The sequence below is a fragment of the Babylonia areolata genome, chromosome 10, assembly GCF_041734735.1.
Source record: "Babylonia areolata isolate BAREFJ2019XMU chromosome 10, ASM4173473v1, whole genome shotgun sequence".
Lineage (NCBI taxonomy): Eukaryota > Metazoa > Mollusca > Gastropoda > Neogastropoda > Buccinidae > Babylonia > Babylonia areolata.
In genome coordinates this window covers 14,995,121-15,017,126 of record NC_134885.1, presented here as the reverse complement: position 1 = coordinate 15,017,126, position 22,006 = coordinate 14,995,121, and the positions used below count along the sequence as shown (strand labels likewise).

Sequence of the window (22,006 nt, the reverse complement as noted above, 5' to 3'; positions counted from 1 at the left end):
AACGTCTGGGAGCAGACAGGACTCAGCTCAGAGCTACCACCAAGCTGAAGGCCTGCTGTGCAGTGGTCCTTACCACCCTCCTTTACGCCAGCAAGACCTGGACAGCAGACATGCCAAACAGCTCAATCACTTCCATCTGAGCTGTCTCCACAGACTCCTCCACATCAGGTGGCTGGACAAAACCCCCGACATGAAAGTCCTGGCCTCTGCAGTGTCTACAACCTCCTGCAGAAAGCCCAAGCCAGGTGGGCTGGACATGTGATCAGAATGCCAGACAGTCAACTGCCTAAGCAACTGCTGTACGGTGAGCTGTTAGGACAAGAGCTCAGTTGGAGGGCAGAAGAAACACTACAAAGACTGCCTCAAAGTGTCCTTCAAAGACCTGGGCATCGACAACACATAGGAGGTTCGCTTACTCTAGACCGTCCAGCTTGGCACAGAGAGATCACCACAGGAGCCCATGCAGCTGAAGCTTGGTTCATCACCAAGGCACAACAAAAGTGTGCTGTGCGCAAGGCCCGAGCAGCATCCACTGCCACAATAGCACCTGCTCACATATATCCCACAAGTGGGAGAGCTTTCCGGGCCCATACTGGCCATATCAGTCACATCTGGACTCAAAGCCATCAATCTTCTATCTGATTTTTGCAGCCATGGTCATCTTTGAATCCGAAGGACGATCATCAATCATCTTCAGATGAACAGTTTGAATCATATCAGGAAAACGATAAAACATGACATTCATCAATAATATTGGTATTCCTAGGAGACGATATGATTAACAAATAGTAAAGAGTGGTAACTCTCTCCATTACACAAGATACACAACTTCAAGTCAGTGATGCTTACGCTACCGATTCAGCTAGCACACAGGTAAATAAAAGGTACATTGGAACAAACCCAGACACTTCCTCAAAAAAGGAAACGCCGGGCCTGTCCTTACACCAATCATTTGACATGTGCACACAGCAGCAAAGACAGAATTATTTGTATAATTTCCAGTGGATAAACTACCGAGGCAACCATGTATTTGTTCTGTATTGTCCATGTGTTCTGTGTGGCTTATTCAGGATTAAAGAGGCTATGCCAGACTTGAATAAAAGCTAATTTGTGTTTGCACATTTCTTCTGTCTTTGCTGCTGTGTGCACATGTCAAATGATTGGTATAAGGACAGGCCCGGCACTTCCTTTTTTGAGGAAGTGTCTGGGTTTGTTCCAATGTACCTATTATTTACCTGTGTGCTAGCTGAATCGGTAGCGTAAGCATCACTGACTTGAAGATGTGTACCTTGTGTAATGGAGAGAGTTACCACTCTTTACTATTTGTTGGTATTCCTAGAAAAATTAATGCCCAACATTTTGTAATCATGTCATTAAAGTATATCAACTGTCCATTGCTGTATTTCATGAGTTTCTATGATAGTCCTATCAAAGAAATATAACACATACCACCATTAACCAATTCCAGATGTTGAATACCTTTTATGACTATCATATACACCAAACTAACAAAGAACATTCTGTTTTGAAGTGATTAAGTTTCCATGATTGTCAAAATCAAATTATATTAGACATATACTGATATTTGTAGAAAGACCAGTAATTCAATTATTCTATTCATGATAATAAAACCATTTCATAGAATTGCAGTGCCCTCATTCCTGACAGCTCATGATCCTATTCTCCAGAAAATATGATAATAATAATAATGAAGAAGAAGAAAAGCTGCAAGATCTCAATACAAGCACACTACAACAATAAAACTGATTATCATGTCCACAACAGAAGCAGTAATAAAGCAAATCCTAATGAACCCTTGCCACCCATCAACATCTCACTAAACACTAATGAACCACTCTGCCCCCCATAAACAATCTCATCAAATACTAGAAAACCACTCTGTCACTAATGAACATCTCATCAGGAGGACCATTCAGCCAACCATGAACATCTCATTAACTCTTTCGTTCCTATTTTTCTATGAACCATCACTCCCCCTTGTTCTGAGATCCCTACCATCCGCATATTCCCTTCATTCCTGGATTTAGAGAAGTGAAAGAAAGTATGAAGCAGGGTACTTATTTTGGAGGCTTACGGTAACACGGCTCATTACAGTACACTAAGATTGTCATATACTGTTGTGTTCACAACTGATGTGAGAAGCTGTCTGAGACCCTGTTGACACTATAGGGTGACATCTCTGGTGACACTCAGGTGTAAAACGGGTGACTTTGGGGTCAAACACAATGCATACAACTACGTACTACATGCAGGACAGTGTTTTGCTTGCAGAGTATGCACATTATGCAGGTATCTCAGTGCCACACTGCTAGTCATATCCACAAAAAATTGTCACTACTATTGTCCTTATCATATGAATGATTTGAACTTTGTCTCAAAGAGAATATATGCCTTTCACTACACTAGCAGTCACTGAGCCAGAATCAGATCATTATCTACACAATTCTTGAACAAAAACTATTCAGAAACGATACTGTCTCTAAATACGGATGTCCATGTCACAATCATCACGTAATATGCCACACAAAGGTGACACGTGTGTGATATACCTTGAAGCAGTCATGCCAGTTACTGCACAAGTATACACCACAATTTTCTTACTTTTAACTTTTCATCACCCGCTATCTGTGCTTCTGTAACAACAGCTAACTGCACTCTCTCCTTATCATTCATTTAAAACAGATCAAAATCATTATCTGTTAGAGCGTTGTAAAACTCATGTTCAGAAAACTGGTCACAATCCGAACTTTCTACACATTCCGTTTTTCTGTGTCCGTGTGTCTACACAGCACATCAGCAAGAATGTAGTGGCGCCCACTTTCCCACGGCCTAGGGAGGGGGAAGCAGGTGTCTGGCATCCATTCCACTCATAAACACTGCCCCGCTAGTGACCCGATCAAGGATAGATGACGCGCACTGATGACGCGACTCGCAGGAAGTTCAAAGCGCTTACTGCGAGAACCGATTTTCCGGGCTGCAGGAAGGAAAGGGGGAATTCTCTGCTGCACGGTTTTCCGGCCTCCAGGAATGAAGTGTAAAAATCCTGTAAACCGGTAAACCATGCTGCAGGGATGAAAGAGTTAACGCTAGAGGACTACTCTGCCAACCATGAACATATCACTAAACACTGGAGAACCACTCTGCCATCAAAGCATTCTCCTGAAGTGGTTTGAACAGATGCACAGGGTTGGACTTCAGCCAGGTGTAAAACCCCACTGATAGTTCTCGAATGTAACACATTTTGCTGATGATGTGTGCAAACATTCTGTTGGGGTCTGGGCGGTTCTGCCTGAGCAGCCACAGCAGACACTGGGCTATGCGCCACTGGATAATGCTGACCTTGTCTGACTCCTCCATGTCCTCTTCCCCTGTCACATCAACAGCCAATGGCAAGATTATACATCACATCAATTGCATGTCAGTAAATAAAATAATACACAGTCTAAGTTATTGTCAGAACAGAGAAACAGCAAAGTGATAAAATGGTTAAGAGGCTTATCTAACAATAGTGTTCATGAGGTTCTGGGTTCAAATCCTGTTCTCACCCTTTCTCCAAAGTTTGACTGAGCATCTAGCCATTTGGATGAGATGATAAACTGAGGTCCCGTGTGCAGCATGCACTTGGCACACTGAAAAAGAACCCATGACAACAAAAGTGTTGTCCTCTGGCAAAAATTCTGTAAAAGGACTCCACTCTGATAGGTACACAAATATAAATGCAGGCACTCATTAAGCATGTTGGGTTATGCTGCTGGCCATCATTTGCCAAACTGATGTGGTGTAGTGTATATGTATTTGTCTGAATGCAGTGACACTTCCTCGAGTCTTGTGTGTATGTTTGTGTGTGTGCATACAAGCAAATCTAATAATAATAATAATAACTGGACATTTATCAGTGTTCTCCTCATTGCACAAAGCGCTTTACAATCCACACACACACACTCATAAGAAACAGACTCAGTCCTCAACTCACAATCATGCACAATAAACATATGTATGCGCATAGAAACTCGTATGTACAATACAAAACATACATACATGAATGCATACATGCAGCCATACATACATATATTTGATGCACACAAAAAACAGCATTACAAATATACCTACACAATCAACTACTTTCATGTATGAGAGAGGGTCTAGAGGAAACGCTGCTGGAAGAGGAAAGCCTTGAGGTTAGATTTAAAGGAAGGTAGTGAGGGGCTGTGACAGACATGGTGAGGCAAAGAGTTCCATATCTGAACAGTAGATGATGAAAAGGCTCCACCACTGTGCTGTTCTCTTTTGTATTTTGGGACGTGGAAGGTTCTATCATTGGCAGCACAGCAAATAGAACGGGAGGGTTCATAGATTTGAAAGATGTCACAGAGGTACCGGGGTGCAGTTCCAGATATGACATGGTAGCAGAGACAGGTGGCTTTGTATTTGATTCTTTGCTCTATGGGTAACCAGTGCAACTCTTTTAGAAGGGGTGTGCTGTGTGCAGATCTTTTTGCTTTATAAATCAGTTTGTTGGTGGAGTTTTGTAACTGCTGTAGTGGTCTGAGGAGTGTTTATGGACAACCGATGAGAAGAGAGTTGCAACAGTCTAATCTGGAGAGCATGCATGAACTAATAAAGTTTAATGCAGATTTGTATGTAACTGAGCATGTCATACCCAAACTACATTCATCCGTGTGGAAAACAAATGTGCATGTATACATGAGTGTGTGAGTATGCTATTGCCAAAGCAGAAGTCTTTTTTTCTTTCTCTCTTTCTTTCGTCCTTCCTTTTCTCTCTCTCTACATGAGGGAGACTTGACACTGACCAACAGTGACCACCAACAGAGACTGCAGCAGCACAGCCTCATCACGTGACAGACCAAGCTTTCTGATGGTGTGTGCGCAGTCAAAGCGCTGCAGCACGGTGTGTGTGTCCAGGATCTTGGCCATCTCGTGGAAACAGATGGTGCTGCCTGACTCCAGTGTCATCACTTTCAGCTGGTAGTTGTAGTTCCTGAAGGTACACAGCATTCGGAACTCACATCTGTTGTCTGTCAGACAGAAATGTATAACTGATCATTTAGAACTCACATCTGTTGTCTGTCAGACACAAACATGTAAATAGGTAAATAAATAAATAACAAGAAAGGCAAAGCCATCAAGACTTGTGCACTTAACCCGACAAAGGAATTAAGAAGAAAAAAAAAGAAGAAAAAAAGAAATGGATAATCTGGCAAACACACACACACACAATTTGATCTAGATATATATGTGTGTTTGAAAAAAAAAGTGAAATACTGGGAACGTGGAATGCTTCATAATGGAATTGTTCCATTTCTAGCATGCAATTTTCAATTCTACGAATTGTCGAAGCTACACCTTGCCTCAAAAGCCCACAATACTAGCAAACTATTTACACCGTCTGATGAGAGTAAATAAATAGCGGAGTTGTTACACAATAGTTCTTTCTGAACTGTGAAAAAACAATTAACGGGAATCCCCAAACCAAAAGTATGTGATATTCTGCATTTCCAGAACTGTTCCATTTCATTTTATATGGGTTACTTTGTGACCTCAGTCATGCCACTTGCATGTTCATTATACCAACCTGCCGCCCCTTTCGTGTCAGCTGAATGGACTATTCTGCAACAGCTATTTCTAGACAGGCAGCAAACAACTAAAACATCCTTTGGTACCTCGAAACATCGCTGTCTGTTAGGAGTTGCTTAGCATATTTGTACTTGGCCTCCAAATGATATGAAAAACAGTACATTAAAGATTATGTTACTATCAAAAATGTTTAATACATCTTTCAAAGCTAGGTACCCTATGTTTTAACAGATGCACAGTTGGCAAAGGTCAGAGTTGTCAGAATGCAACATGATGTAACTGAAACTGTTATTGGAAAATCAGTTTTGTATATCTGTATGCTTGTTGGGGACATTTGTGCAGTAAGTTTTTTTTTAGGCCCATGCGCAAATCTCTCTTAGAATAAAAACTCAGCTGCCTTCTTCGCCTCATGTCAATTATATGTTATCGCGAATTACTGAGTGAATGTGGCACACTGTATTCCAAGATATCCACCTCTGTCGATTCGTGTGTGGTCTGTCAAGTACAGTTTCTGTTGTGTTAATTCTAGTTGATGCAGTAACATCTGTAAAACATTTGTACGCAGTAAACACGTCAATGTTGTAGTTAGCATCATTCTCAAATGTAAATAGTGTAAGACCTTCCCACCGAGTATAAAACACAAAAGCCTTTTTCTGGCTTGAGTCATGTTTTAAAATGTAATGTTTAAGATGAGTGTGAGCTGTTGTAAGAAAATTATCTCTCTTACTAATACTGAGTTTTCAGCCTATAAGTGTAACGTCCCATTAACAGGCACATTGAAAGACGTGTGTGTAAATGTAACTTCCACACTGAGCAATGAAGTTCCATTTTCAGCAAAAAAATACTAATGAACTGCTATTATTCACTGTGTCAGTATGTCACATAAAAATGCTAAGTTTTGTGAATAAAAAAGAAAAATGTAACAGTAATTTTTTGGTGAAAATATTTAAATCTATTTTGTGCCCTTCTCAGGGATGCAATATCATTATGATTAGAATGTATGGAAAGAACTGATCATTTGCTATTGTTGTGCCAAATTTGGTATCAACTGACTAAGTATTTCCAGAGAAAATGACAATGTTAAAGTTTACCTCAGACGCACAGACACAGACATACACGCAGATAGACAGACACACACATAGACAAACGAACACCAGGTTATTACACAGACTCGCATTGTTTACACAACCGAGTCAAAAAGGAAAGATAAACAGGAAACATAATTAACATATTAATAAGATGGGACACATGAGTCAAACTCTGTGAACTGAATACTAACACAGCCAAAGGCATTCTCAACCCTCACTTTTGATCAGGTTGATCTGATCAGTTAAGGACAGCTGCGTAAAGCCGGGGATGGTCTTGCAGAAAGCGATGTACTTGCGGATGGTCTGGTCAAGCACGGGCACCAGGTGTTGTCCCATCAGCCACTGCCGGTTATCAATGTCAAGCCCTGTCTTGGTGTAGATGTCCAGGTATTCTTCTTTGGACAGCGGTTTGCAGTGAAACAGCTCTGCCTTTGCCTTGCATGCTTCCTGTGATTGAAAAAGTAATGTATCTCTGACAGTGAGACACGGGAACAGCCAAAGAAATTTTCTGCAACAATCAAGGACTTCAGTGTTTGTGGTGTTGAAACTCCCATGTTACTGACCTCACTAGTTTTCAGGCACTTGTGGTATTTCCTGCGACTGATAAGGGGACGTGCCTTTGACAGTGAGACATGGGAACGACTGATGAAACCTTCTTCTGCAATAGTCAAAGACTTCTGTGTTTGTGGGGATCAGACCCTGTGTTCATTATGTTATGTGTTTCTATTAATGGAGTTTCATCAACCTGTACTTCCCCACCACACAGGAACTTACATTTCACTTTTCTTTCTCGCTTATAAATGAAGACGCAAAGTTAAAAGGGAAGGTGGTATGGATCAGGCACAAGCTGCGAAAACCAGTCCTGACATGGGAAGAGAAAAAGTGGCTGACCAAGGAACACCTGGTGAAGAGACCTCTGGGCAAATACCAAGAAGATGGTACTTATCTGGAGTGAAACACAGGCAAAGGCACAGGATAGGGGACTATGGAGGTCTCTTGTATTTTTGCCCCCCCCTTTTTTTTTTTTTTTGCTGCCCCATCATCAGCACTGTTTCAATGGTGTTTCTCCCATGCCTCTCATTTAGAATCACCCTCACACCCAAAGTTCGTCTGTTCCAGTCTCCACATCAGCAGTCCACAGGAACTATCAATGTTTAGGTCACCAGGAGGCCACATGCCTGAGGAGACCCCGCACTGCTGCTGAGTTACCTTGGTGATGTTCAGTAGCACCTGTTCTGATTCAACATACAAAGGACACCACCTGCTAAGCCCCCTACTGATGACAATAATCACTCACTAAACTAAGTTAGTCACAGAGCCAGACTGAGTAAGTGTATACGCCAGAGTGGAGACCGCCACCACATTCCTCTGACAGTCCCACATGAATCTACCAACACCAGGCTCTTGTTGACAACCATAATCCCAGGTGGGATGAAAGGCCTTAGTAAAGTAACTCAGCCACTCCCACTCATGGGAACAAGCAAAGAAATCTGTGATTATGGGCTGCAACTACCATGTTCAATATTTTGTTTCTATGAGTGGAGTTTTATGGACTTTTTTTCCCTCCACTAAGGCGTTCATGGTATGTGTATGCTATGTGTGCTCATCATGACCAATTACTGCACTGAATGCTGGCATACATTACAGGATACATGAAACTAAATTATGTTTAACAGATATCTGTGTCTCTGTGTGTGTCTGTGTGTGTCTGGCAAGTCATAATTACTGCAACAGGCTGTCTGCTGGTGTAGTTCATTTATAAAGTCCACATATTTTTTTGGCATTTAGCTGTCATGTTCATTACACACACACACACACACACACACACATGCGTTATCATCCAAACAAACACACAAGAACCACTCAGATACACATACAAGAATTTGTTGCTTCTGGATTAAGCCTATCTCAAATTACTCACAAAGCAAGCCATCTGTTTTGCCAACAGTTCCTTGTCACTCAGTCTGTCAGAAGGCATCATACTGATGTTGTCATGGGACCGGAGAAGATGGTGTACAATCCTGGCACACTCCTCATCACTCAGATCCTCCTCTCTCCTCTCACCTGGCAATGAACACGCCTCCTCTGGAGCCTCCCAGTTCAGATGTGAAAACTCAGTAGACAGGGACAAACTGGTATTTGATGATAAGTTTTTCTCCTCCAAAAATGGAGATGAATCAGTAACCAACCCAACACTTGACCTCTGCACACACTGTGACAAGTCAGTATCAGACCAAGATCTTGACCTCTCCAATGACGGGATGACTTCAGATTGTGATGCAGACAACGGCTTTTCCAAGGACTGTGATGAGCTAAAACCAGAGAATATAGAGACATCTGATGCTGATGCTGATGCTGATGCTGATGATAAAGATGATGATGAAGCATCAACAGCTCTCCCTGTCTCACCAAACACATTGATGGGAATGAATGGCAGTGATGAAGGCACTGTTAATTCCAATGGTCCATCCAAAATTGAAGCGACTGATTCTTCTGTGGAGAATGAGATAAGTGAGGCATCTGTGAAATCCATGAGAGGTGATGTGTCACTTGTTGGTGAGCAGTTGTTGACTTTTGGAGAACCAGGTGTTGAGGAATCCCTGCTACAACTACTGCTGTGTATGCTGAAGGGAGTGGCTGCAGAAGAGGTTGAAAGGGGAGAGTCCACAAGTGATTTCTTCATCATCTCTTGATACTCTAATATGTCCTGTGTGCGTTTGGCATGGGTGTACCGCCCTGTTTTGATGGCTGCAGAAAGCACATATGAATACTTTGTTAAATGCTAAACCACTGCTGAATATACACATCAGGTGAAAGCAAAACATCATGATACATAATTTCATGAATTATATCTATACACTTGCTTCTACCCTGTGTGTGTGTGCATGTGCATGCAGGTGCCAGGTGTGTGTACATGCTGGCCTGCACATATAGAGCATGTGTGCATATATGTACCTGTGAGAGATGGTGTGACTATATGAGTTTATTTCTGCTAACATCTTCCCTGTTCTGGGTGGTTTCTTAAACTACAATTCATGGCCATAAAACCAAAATGTGTGCAGACAAAAAAGTTTATATTTAAAGAGGACAGAATTGGTAAGTGACGAAGAACCACAGGAAAAGAGTTCTGTGGTACTTAACATAAAAAAAAAAGTAGTATAAGGGATGGGGGTTCTATATACAACGATTTTGGCGTTAATAAGGCCCAACAACGCCCTCAAGCATAAAAAAAACCCCCGTGCGATCGGGTTTTTTCGGCTTAAAAAGGTGTAACAACGCCTTAAACCATAAAAACGAAAACGGCTTAAATATGTGTATGGAGAGCCAAATCACAAGATAAAAAAAAAAAAAAAATGATGGTTGGATATGTGTATGGAGAGCGAAACGGTCATGGGGGTTCTATATACAACCGACCCCAGCCCAAAACCGCGCAATACCGCCCTCAAGCATAAAAACGAAAAACCGGCTTAAATATGTGTATGGAGAGCCAAATGGTTCTTAAAGAGAGGAGGTTGGGTCAACCGTTCACATATGAACGTTTGACCTAGTTTGCTTTTTGGATGGTTTACCATCTTGAATATCAAATAGATTTTTCTTTAACAACTGAGTTTTGTGTTTCGATTTTATGTCTGTTTTCATTGCATTGAATTTTTCAACTTCAGCCAGAATGAGACTAAATTCTTCATCGCTTATTTTATCATCTTCTAATGCTTTTGAAATAAGATCATTTATAGTGTTCAGTTTTGACTCGGCCAACACGCGAATCTCGTTGTGCTTCATAGCTTGTGACATTAATTTTTTATGAATAAATTTACAAGTTAAACCAACCACACCAAGGAGACCAGCTCCCACTTCTATTCCAATAGCTACGGGAGCAGCGGCGACACTCAACAGTAATCCAACACCCGATGCCCAAAGGGCGAGACTAAGAGTCGTCAGCGTTGTATCCGCGGCTGTAGCGATATTTACACCGCGTTTATATTTTTTATAAAATAAAGTTCTTTCATCACGCTCTTTTTCGAGGTTGTTTTTTATATTCGATATCTCTCGTAGGCGAAACTCCATTATTCTATAGTAATCATTTTTTGTTTTTAAATGATGGTAACAGGATGAGGAGAGTAGCGCAGTCTTTTAAGCTGAAGAGGTCCGATGTGAATAAAGTCGAGAGATATTTTATCTAACGATGGACGTTTGATGACACCTTCGAGCGAGAATTCTATAGAGGGATCGGGTTGATCAGATGGGCCAACCACTGGAATTTTGATGGTAATTCTCAAGAGTTTATTTTTAAGATTTCCAGACCATTTTATCTGCAACCCTTTTAAAACTTCTACAAAATCATCTGGCACCCCACTAAGGAGTATATCTAAAACGATAGTTGACCCCTGAATAGGCGGCTTAAAATCAAACTCTTTAATTAACCGCAGTGTACCAGTCTTTTTACCTTTCATACCAATAACATATCCAAAGTCGTCGCTGTTAACGACGATTAGATCTTTACGCGTATGATAGGAAGCCAACAGTTTACCACTATTTTGTATTTTTTGTAGAGCGTGATTTCTTCCAATACTAACATAGGGTTGTTTTATTTCAAAATCTAAATCCCAGTTATCCACCGGATAAGGTACCCACGTATCATCGTCGGAAAGAATAAGATGATGTGGTTTGTTCACAACAACACCGTCAACGTTCACGTCTGCAAGTTCGCTGAATTTGTTGACACCACCACCATTACTCGTTATTTCTTTTCTTTTGTACGTTCCTTCAGAAAGTTGGAAGGCGTACAACTGATTTTCTATTCCCGACGCATCAAATCCGTCTGTATCTCCGAGATCAACCAAACCGAGCGTAGTGCAGGGTTTGATATTATGTGTTCCTGGCCCTCCGGGATCAACCATTTCTAATATTTATAGTATATTCTAAATGTTCAAATTGGTGCAACGTAGTCTTCTAAAGGAAATATTTTGAGGAAGACGGAGGTTGATCCACACACTCAGTTCTTCATGTATTGTAACAATACCTTCAAGCGAGAATTCTATATGACTACCCTGTTGTATAATATCATACATAACATCATCTTGTTTTTCAATGGTGATTCTCAGGGGTTGATTTGCAAGATTTTTGGGCCATTTAATGTAAAACCCTTGAAAAACTTCTATAAAATCATCAGGCTCTTCACCGAGAATTACATCAAAAATAATACGTAAACGACGGAAGCCCCACAAACTAGTTAGATCATAAAAATTTATTTGAAATCCAGATTTATCCTTCGAGCGTTTCTTAATCACATAACACCTCTTCTGGTATTTTACTAAATCTGCATTAAACGCTTTTAAATCAGCGAACATCCAGCCACTGTTTTTTATTATATAATTATTATTTTCTTCTTGGATAATGTAAGGTGATTCAATTTTTAAATCTATTATCCACTTGTCGAGGGGTTTTAGCTGCCATGTACCGTTTAAACGAACAAGTTGATAGGGCTCATCATTGACAACATCATCCTCACTCACAATATCACCAATTTTTACTTCTTTTCTTTTGTATGTTCCTTCAGAAAGTTGGAAGGCGTACAACTGATTTTCTTTTCCCGACACATCAAATCCCTCTGTATCTCCGAGATCAACTAAACTGAGCGTAGTGCAGGGTTCAGACATATCTTATATGTAATGTAATATTTAAATAATCAATAGAAACGGGATTATGATTTTCATCTACTATAGAAAGTGTTAAACGTGGTAAATCTCCGTGAGAAAGTCTTTTGTATTGGGGTGATGTCAACGTGGTTGTTCGACCACCCCCGCATCTTTCATTTTCTACTGGGATTGATTGTAACAACGTAGAAGGCAATCCGTTATAGAAATTATCGGTGGTACTAATTTGAGAGAGGTGAATGTAAAGTGCTTTATGTATCGCGAGCCGCGGATGCCTGTTTCCTATCACCATTATTCCCGGCGCGATGAGTTTTTTGGGGAACCCCAGAGTATGTGCAAGACGCTCAGAAAGTTCAATCGATTTGGTGCTCTTTATTCTCAGATAGCCACTCGGAGTGTGCAAGTCTAACTCTGCACCGTGGGGGGTGAACACTTCTTTATTCAATTCACACACATTATAATAACCATCTGGGATTATTATCTTACGATCGGTAGTAAAGAAATTGTTTCCGAGCTCATCACTGATATTTTTCCAGTTGGGATAATAAGTTATTTCACGCAGCGCGATTTCTAGTCTTCCACTTTGATTAGATATGCACCGCGGTAATTCGTCTTTTTGAATATCGGTTGTTATTATATACATAGCTATGAATAAGAAAATTTACAGCTTCAATAAGGACACGTCCTATACAACCGGGTATAAAGAAAAAAGAATAAGTTGTACACAAATGATCTACGTGAACAGCGAATATTCTTTTACCGCCAAGTTTCCCGATGTTTTTCAGTCTTATGCGAACCCCACTATGACTGGGGAGATGAATGCAGCCTGGCTTGCGTGGAGAAACAACCCGATAGTGTGGTGGCAGAATCAAATCAATTTTGTGGTATGGTGCGCGACCGCCGGGTGTGGAGTAACGGAAGAACATTTTCAAGCTTCTGATCCGTTTATTCGAGCCGTGTATAGGTTTCATTTTTACTATCAGATTCGGAGGTTATTGGACGAGTTAAAAATCCCGCTACCCACTGACCAAGCATTTAACATGTATAATAATCCGTTTGATAAAACAGTTTATCAGCGTTTGTGTGCCGAATTTGGGCAGAGGGATTGGAGACAGAAAATAGAAAAGCATGGCTTTGGTTTGGGAGAATTTATTCAGGCTGAGACCCCCGGTGGGGCTGCACGACAGGCAATGAGAAACAGAGGAGAGGGACCTGTGTTCTTTAGCCCCCACGATAAAATCAGACATACGGTGGACATCACCCGTGCTTGGACAACATTTATTCCTGATAAGGGGTTGGGTTTTACACATGCGGGGATAGTTCGTCTCAACGATAGCATTCGCACTTATGTGTGGGCTCTAATAGGGTCACAAGCGCAAACGTGCACGAGTATAACAACAAAAGGAACTGGATTTGATGCGCAAAAACAATTTTTAGCCAATGTTGAAGATGCGATTAATGCCCCCGAAAACCTACAAACGGCGATAAAAAAATACCAGGACGTTCTCCAGTACGCGAGATCCGAAGTAAACTTTGCATTTGGTGTTGGCCTTTATATGGCCCCATCTGATATGGCATTGAGGGTTGGTACACGCATTAATTATAATAATAAAATTGTCATTGCGACAGAAGAACAGAATATTGGTGTTAATGATGGATTAAACGAACAACCACACATTGTACCACCTACCCAGAGTGTTCCACCTACTCAACATCCAAGTGTTCCACCACCCAATACCCAAAGTGTTCCACCAAATGCATACTATTTTGTTGCCCCATCAGGAAAAGCTCTTCAATGGTCTAGAGGTCACTGGGCTCTTGTACCACCTTCTGATGCAGACTTGGCAATGCTTGATGCGAGTAATACGGTGCTCGATTATAAATCACACAAGCCTTTGACAACACCGAGGACAGGAGCGGGTGAAACGAGAGTTTTGTTAGGCATTCGCGGGTGGTTCACTCTTACCTATAGAAATAAAAAATTAATACAAACATCTCGACCAGGATTTGCAATAGCTACTGGTGTTGGTAATAGACCGTTTCTGTATGGTGTAGGTTCTTCGGATAACAAATTTAAACTCAAACCAGCGAAAGTATCATACGAAGAAGAGCCAACAACTCACAAAGACTATAAAGTCGCTCTTACTTTAGGATTGATAGGTCTAGATGGTATTTACTTTCTCTTCTTTAAATAATCAAACAGGAGGAGGCCAGCACCGAGCACGAGTGCCCACAGGTTGTTGGCTAACCACCCAACCGCTTTACCCAACGTGCTTAATAACCACGAAACAATAGCCCCAATGACTCCTGGGAGGGCATCAATCGCCTTTAAACCTAATTTTTTAAGTAATTCTCCCAAATCTTTAAGTCTTTTTCTTATCCAGTTGTCATCTTTTTTACCCGGCGGCGCCCGTGGAGTGCCCCCTCCACCCGTGACGGCCAAAACGATAGTGCTGATAATCATACCAAAGGCAGTAAGAATGGAAACGATAGTAATGCCTTGTTCTCTAAAAAGCGTTCGAATACGTTCCGCTAGTGTTGTGTCCTCCTCAAGAATTCTGCGTATCGTTTCACGCATTCTGCTGATTTGAGATCGCAGCGCTTCTTTGTGTGTTGATATCGCTTCTAGTCGTGCAGCACGCTCGATGTTTAGATCGTCTAATTGTAAACGCAAGGGTTTGATTTCGCTTTCATCTTTATCAGCTAGTTCCGCAGACTGAATTCTTATTTTTAAAGTTGATATTTCTTCATCCAGGTGAGAGAGTTTTGAGAGGTTGTCAGAAAGATTACCGCGCTGTCTTTGCATGGCTTTGTCTAAACCTTTGAGTTCACGAATATAACCACCCAGTTCATCGGTGCCATCCAGGGGAGGATCATCTATAGTTTTAAGTACTTCATCGATTGTATTTGGTGAGAAATCATCCATCTCAATTTCTTCGCCCAGTTTGGCTTCAACCTTTTGGAGAGCCGCGACCGTTTGGGGTTTCCTCCTCCAGTCTACAAAACCAAGTTCCTCGCGAATAATATTTGCTCCACCAGGTTTTCCCGCTAGTGTTGAAAGTGCTAGGGGTTGTTTCGTGCGGACGTTAATGATATTAAAATCTGGATTATTTTTTAATCGTAGTGTACCTCTACTATCAAGTACAAAATTGGCATAATTTCGCCCAACATCGGGCTCTTGTCCAAATGCATCATAGTAATCATCAACCGCGCTCTTTAATAATTCTGTTTGCAAGAAACCAGATTCTATTATTGACTCACCACCTTCTGCGAACCCTTCCGCCATATTAAACTTATAATATAAAGTTATATCCTTATATCTATATAAAACAAAAAATGAGTGGAAGAAAGCTTAATCCAATGAGAAGTTTGCGGGAGCCGTGGGGGATAAAGGGCGTGCGGCAGACTGTCGTGATTACTAACAATCCGTTAACTATCGATCAGAATCAACAACTTCTTGTACGCTTTCCTAATTTAGGTGTTGACGATGTGATCGTTCCGGGGAGTGTTCGACTAGCATTCAAAATTTCTTTGACTTCTACAACAGATGTGAACAGAACACTCGTTGATAATATTGGTAGAGCCATAGTACGTAAAACAACCATTCGCATTTCCGGTAATGAAATCATGAGCGTTGAAGATAGTGATGTATTTTATACTTATGGAGATCTTTGGCGAACTCGACAAGAACGAAGAAACGCCGTTTATCAAGGTATTGACTTAACTACAAACCGTAATGTGACACGATTGCGTATTAACGCGGATAATAAAGATGACACGATCGCTAGAGATGCCGCCATTGCGGAGGCTTATGGTAATCGATTTTGATTCCGCTTGATTTCGAATTGCTAGAATCTCATGCACCATTTTATCAGAGTGCTCTCAGCGATCGCCTGGAGTATGAACTTACCTTTAACACTTATAACAAGGTTATCCGCAGCACAGACCCGGATGCATCCTATACGATAGAAGGGATTAGTCTCGAGTTTGAGAAAGTCACACAACCCGAACTTGCGAGACAGATAGCCGGTTATTATTCGGGTAGGCTCGCTATTTTATATGATAGAATACTACGACATCGTAAAATTCCTCTGGACAAATCTGACACACTCTGGAATATTAATCTCAACGTGCCGGCAAAAAGTATGAAGGGGGTACTGCTGTTGTTTGATGAGTATTACAATCCTAAGATCAATAAGGTTGAAGTGACGATCGAAGGTGTGCCCAATCAACTGTTTAGTCAAGGTATGCGTTCCTATCAACAATGGGATGAAATCAGAAAGTTTTTCGGAACGCAAAAACGCGACCCCGAAGTAGACAAAGTGGTAAAAGATTTAGAACTAGCGGATGTCACAGTCGGCGAATATTTCACGAATAATTATGCTCTTTGGTTGGATATGCGCACCACAGATGATAATTCTCTTCACGGGAGTGGACGTCGTATCGAAAATGCGTCTGAAGGCATTACGATTCAGATTCAGAAAAAAGCTGAAACGGCAGAACCGCTCAATGCGTATGTATTTGTAATTATGGATGGACAATTAAATATAGAAGATGGAAGATTTGTCGAGGCTGTTTACTAAAGAAGCACATTCCGCAATTATTTGCGGGCAAACTGGGTGCGGTAAGACCGAATTTATTTTAGATTTATTACAAACGACATATCGTGGTGTGTTCGAGAATATTGTAATTCTATGCCCTACTCTCGAATATAATAAAGCCTATCGATCCCGAGTGTGGGTAAGAAAGGACCGCGGGGTATACACCGTTAATCCCGGTGATAAACTTCACGAATGGCTTGGGCTGTTTTTTGAAATATTTGCCGGGGAGCCAACGTTGTACATCATCGATGACTGTAGTGACTTAAAGGCTCTTACTCAAAAGAAGCAAATGTTGAGTAAACTCGCATTTTCTGGAAGACACGCGAAACAGTCTGTGTGGGTGTTGACTCAGAAATACAACTCGGTTCTTACTGACCTTCGCGAACAAACAAAATGGGTGGCTTTATTTCACTGTAAGGATAGGGACTCGTTTGATGAGTGTTTAAGAGAAAACGATGTCATTCCAACACAAAATGAACGTAAAGAGGTTAGGAAATCATTGGCAAATACCAAACACTCCAAGTTGATATTAAAAACTGATCAACCAGTTGCATATAAAATTTGCTAGTAATAACAATGCTTAACAATTTCTTAACACTGCTTAACAGTTCCTTAGCACTGGTTAGCAATTTCTTAACACTTTTAGTCGTTGGATTTGTAGTTTTTCATTATTTTAAACTTAAAAGGAGGTATATAGAATATAAGAAGAAGATGGACCCATTACTAGCCGAGGATCCCAAACGCGACAGGCTTATGGCGGTGGTCTCAGCCGGTGGAGCAAAAGAATATTTAGGGAAAGAGTTTAGTGTTGATAAAATCGAAGCGATGAAAGATCCGGATATAGACAAGCTTTATACGAGATACGAAGCGAGTTTAGGATCGATGATTACAAAATCACTCGGTAATACAATTATACAACTGTATACCAGAGCAGTTTGTATGTATCTCCCAATTGATGACCAAACAAAATTAAATAGTGATCTCGAGCACGATCCATTCCTGGGACATGCGCTTAACAGCTTTACTTGCGAACTATATCACAGATTTGGTATGTTCTTAGCTCCGCTCACCACAGCTGTAACTACTGTTAAACATTGTCAATTTAATAAATATAATGGAGGAAGTAACGAAACCAAAGAATCAGAAGAAAGTTGAAGCGGGTCGAAAAGGTGCTGCTGCTAGAAAAGCAAAACATGAAGAACTTCTCCAAAAACTTCGAAAAGCGAAAGAACAACAACAACAAGAAGAAGAAGAACCATCATCGAGGGGACCAGATCACGTTTTTATCAATCCCTTGTACATTGCTGCTGCTGCTGCGATGATAATAGGTTGTGGTGTTTACATATATTTTAATCGGTCGAAAAAACCAGTACAACCACCACCACCTGTGGTAACAAAACCCAACCCATTTATCATGTTTTGAACATTAATTTGAACACTATTTATAAACAATGGCAACACCAAATATAAACGGTAAAGAAATTGCAAACACTGTATACCACGCGGTTGTGGTCAGCGCATTGGCCGCTGGTTACTCGAGATTGACAAAATTAATATTTACGAAAGCCCCGACACCTAGACTGGCTTTCAACCTCGAAGATATCGGGATGGTCACTTTGGATATAGCCCTCGCTATGGCTACGAAGGATATGTTGGAAAAACAAGGTATTCTCCCACATGATATTTTGAAGTAATAATAATATCATCATTATAGTATGGCATCAGTAGCGTTACTCGTTGGTGGGGCAATAGTAAACGCTTTAGCATTTACCGGAAGTAATTTTTTATTTAGTAAACTGGGGTCTTCAGACGCGTTAGAAGAACAGAAACGACACAAAAAGCGCAAGAACAACTTCAGGCAGCGACCGCAGAATGGCAGAAAGAGAGGATTCAACGTTTAGATTATATAAATGAAAAACTAAGACAACAACAACATGCTGTGAACACGTTTAAGGATGTGGATATGGCTATGCAAGAATATTATAAAGTGATGGGGGAGCCACTACCCCCTCTTTCTCATAAACCCCAACTTTCAGATTTTTATACACCCTCAGAGGGACAAAAAGATCGAGAATACGTATTTATTATCATGACCATGGTCATTTTTGGCGTTGCGATTTCAAAATATTAAACATTTACTTTCTTAAATAAAATGGAAAAGATCTATTACAGCCCAAGCGGTTATTGGAAGGGTTATTCGGCGATTAAAAAACTCGCGAAAGCAGCCAAGGTGTCTGAGGATGAGGCTAGAAAATGGTTACAAAAACAAGCTATATGGCAAATTTATCTACCCCCTCCAAAGTATATTCCGAGAGCAAAATTTGATATTACTGTCCCAAATGAGGTTCATCAGGCTGACCTTTTATTTTTACCCTATGACAGAATCGGGCGTAAGACGTATAAGTATGCGCTGACTGTCATTGATGTTGCGAGTCGATATAAAGAAGCCGAACCCCTAACAACGAAAGACAGCGTCGAAGTGGCGGCCGCTTTTTTACGTATTTACGACCGTAGCCCATTGAAGTTGCCCAAACTTCTTCAGGTAGATCCTGGCCGAGAGTTTATGGGTGCTGTGAACAAAATTTTTTAAAAAGTAAGGCGTGGAAAGACACACAGAAGCCAGGCTATTGTAGAAAGATTTAATCGTACGCTGGCAGAACAATTGTTTAGTCATCAATATGTGGCTGAAATGAAATCGCCGAATCGATCAACAGAATGGGTCACTAGATTACCGGCTGTTGTGGCTGCATTGAATAATGAGGTGACGAGACTTATTGGTAAGAAACCGTCGGTCGCAATAAAGGTCAAATCGGTAGAAGCCGAATCCTCTGCACCGACTAAAGATGATAAAGGAGAGTTACCGCATGATGCGCAAGTTCGGTACTTGTATGAGCCCGGTGAGCTCGAGGGTGGAGCTCGCAAACGAGCAACGGATCCCGTTTGGTCTCTTAAAGTTTATAATATTAAGTGTATGATGCCCGGCGATCCTATTCTTTATTATTTACAAAATGGTCCATCCAGAGGGTTTGTACACGAAGAGCTTATGGTTGTTCCTCACGATACAGAAATACCATAGTGCCCGTAGGCGTAAGATGTAATACCATCATCTAGCCAATAGCGTTTGGAATCGTACAGTGAGAGTGATGTCTTCATTTGCTTGATCGTGTACATCTTGTGCTTATACGATCTGAACGTTCTCATACAATTAGTAAATTGAACAGATCGATCAATACACTCCTTATACATATCGGGTTCAATTTCATCCTTCACCACACATTTTTTTATGCCCTTGGCTTTCTTGATAACTGATCCATCATCCGCTACAACCGAATACATCTTCGAGCGCAAGCCGCAGAATTGTCGGATCGGTTTACATCCGAGCTCACTTTTCATGTATCCTGGCACTTTCTCTATCGATTTATCGTACAATCGATGATCTTTTGGAAAATTACTGCGGTCATGTACATTATCATCCATACAAGCGATAAAATCCTCGCATTCTACGTGGAGAATGAATGAATCGGTATCAGTATATAACAACCTGCATCCATATTTTTTCTTGTAGTGGTTGTAATACAAATCATACATGAGATACTTTGATAGGTCGAGAATGGCCATCCCGATATAGATAGGTTTATTGAGCACAAGCTTATTTTTTTTGTAGTGAATCGCTAGAAGTTTCTCGTTGATGATCATATGATCGACATAAGCCGGTTTGTTTATTAGTTTGCGTGCCTTGTCCTCTTCATCTAACTTGAATAATTTGATATTCGTTCTCATTCTGATATTTTCCATAGTTTTACCAAATACCGAGTTGTTCATTAATTTATACAGATCTTTATCGGCATCGTTAGTAGCGGTTTGTCTCAGTTTGGTGTTCATCAATATATAGGGCGCCATCCAGGGACTTTGATTAAACTTTAACACTTTTGTGATTTTAGTTACTTTCATGCCAAGTTGCGTGTATAGCTTGAGATTTCTATAGTGAACGACATAACCAACCTTATTCCATAGATTCGGAACTAATTTTCTCGTTTCCTTTCCGCGCATCTCGAGTTTTTCACGAAGGCGTCGTTGATAGGGTGAGAGGTTTTCGAGTTTTATTTCTATTTTCTCAGGAGCTAGGGGATAATCGTTATGTTCGTCGTGTAATTCCTTAGGGTACTCGATATCACACTCCACAATATATCCCGTCTCATCATCGTCGGGGTGATTTAGAATCTTTTCGAGATTGGCATCGTTATCCCAGATAAATCCACCCGTGGGTAAAGCTTGTAACATCGCCCAACCATACAAGTTGTTCGCGTCGAGATACATGATATACGAATCCGTTTTTTCAGGCCTGTAATCTTTCATATACTTGTTATTAGCCTCTGCATATCTTCTTACAGTCATACTGATTCCACCGCGTATTCCCGCCTCTATCATGTTATATTGTTCGATATCCGTCAACAGTTCGAGTTCTATTCCCGTACTCTTGAGTAAAGCATCCCAAGACATTCCGGGAAGCGTGTAATAATGAACAGGATCGAGATTATGAGTTCGCAAACACGTATTTCTAAAATTCTGGAACACATCGGCAAGTAACAGCACATCAGTGACTAAGTACAGATCGTTATAATTGTTGTGTTTCTTTCATTGTATCAATATATACACATAAGAAACTAAATGTGGATTAACAAGATCTATTTATTGAAGAGAACGTTAAGTTGCCATCTTCCTGTCTAGTCGCCAACCAATCATATTTTTAGATAAACAATGATAACATGCATAAGGGAAGTAATTCAAATGTCACATCTCCCTTCTTCAGTATAATGTTCATTAAATCTACATCTCCCTTCTTCAGTATAATGTTCATCAATGTCACATTTCCATTCTTCAGTATAATGTTCATCAATTTCACATCTCCATTCTTCAGTATAATGTTCATCAATGTCACATATCCATTCTTCAATATAATGATCATCAATGTCACATCTCCATTCTTCAGTATAATGTTCATCAATGTCACATCTCCATTCTTTTTATACTTTTGAACAAATTAATA

The 22,006-nt window shown here is 40.7% G+C and overlaps 1 protein-coding gene across 2 annotated transcripts in view; it reads right to left on the bottom strand.

The window, feature by feature from the left end:
* Window positions 1-1,320: 1,320 nt before the first annotated feature.
* The window catches only part of LOC143286817 (nuclear receptor subfamily 1 group D member 2-like), a 48,565-nt gene continuing 27,879 nt past the window's right edge, over window positions 1,321-22,006 (bottom strand). For both annotated transcript variants that reach the window (XM_076594621.1, XM_076594622.1), the window contains exons 4-7: window positions 8,626-9,452; window positions 6,923-7,151; window positions 4,833-5,057; window positions 1,321-3,389 (exon numbers count right to left, since the gene is read on the bottom strand). In XM_076594621.1, the coding sequence (XP_076450736.1) occupies window positions 3,142-3,389; window positions 4,833-5,057; window positions 6,923-7,151; window positions 8,626-9,452 (1,529 nt within the window). In that variant the 3' untranslated portion in view covers window positions 1,321-3,141. The remainder of the gene's footprint in view (window positions 3,390-4,832; window positions 5,058-6,922; window positions 7,152-8,625; window positions 9,453-22,006) is intronic.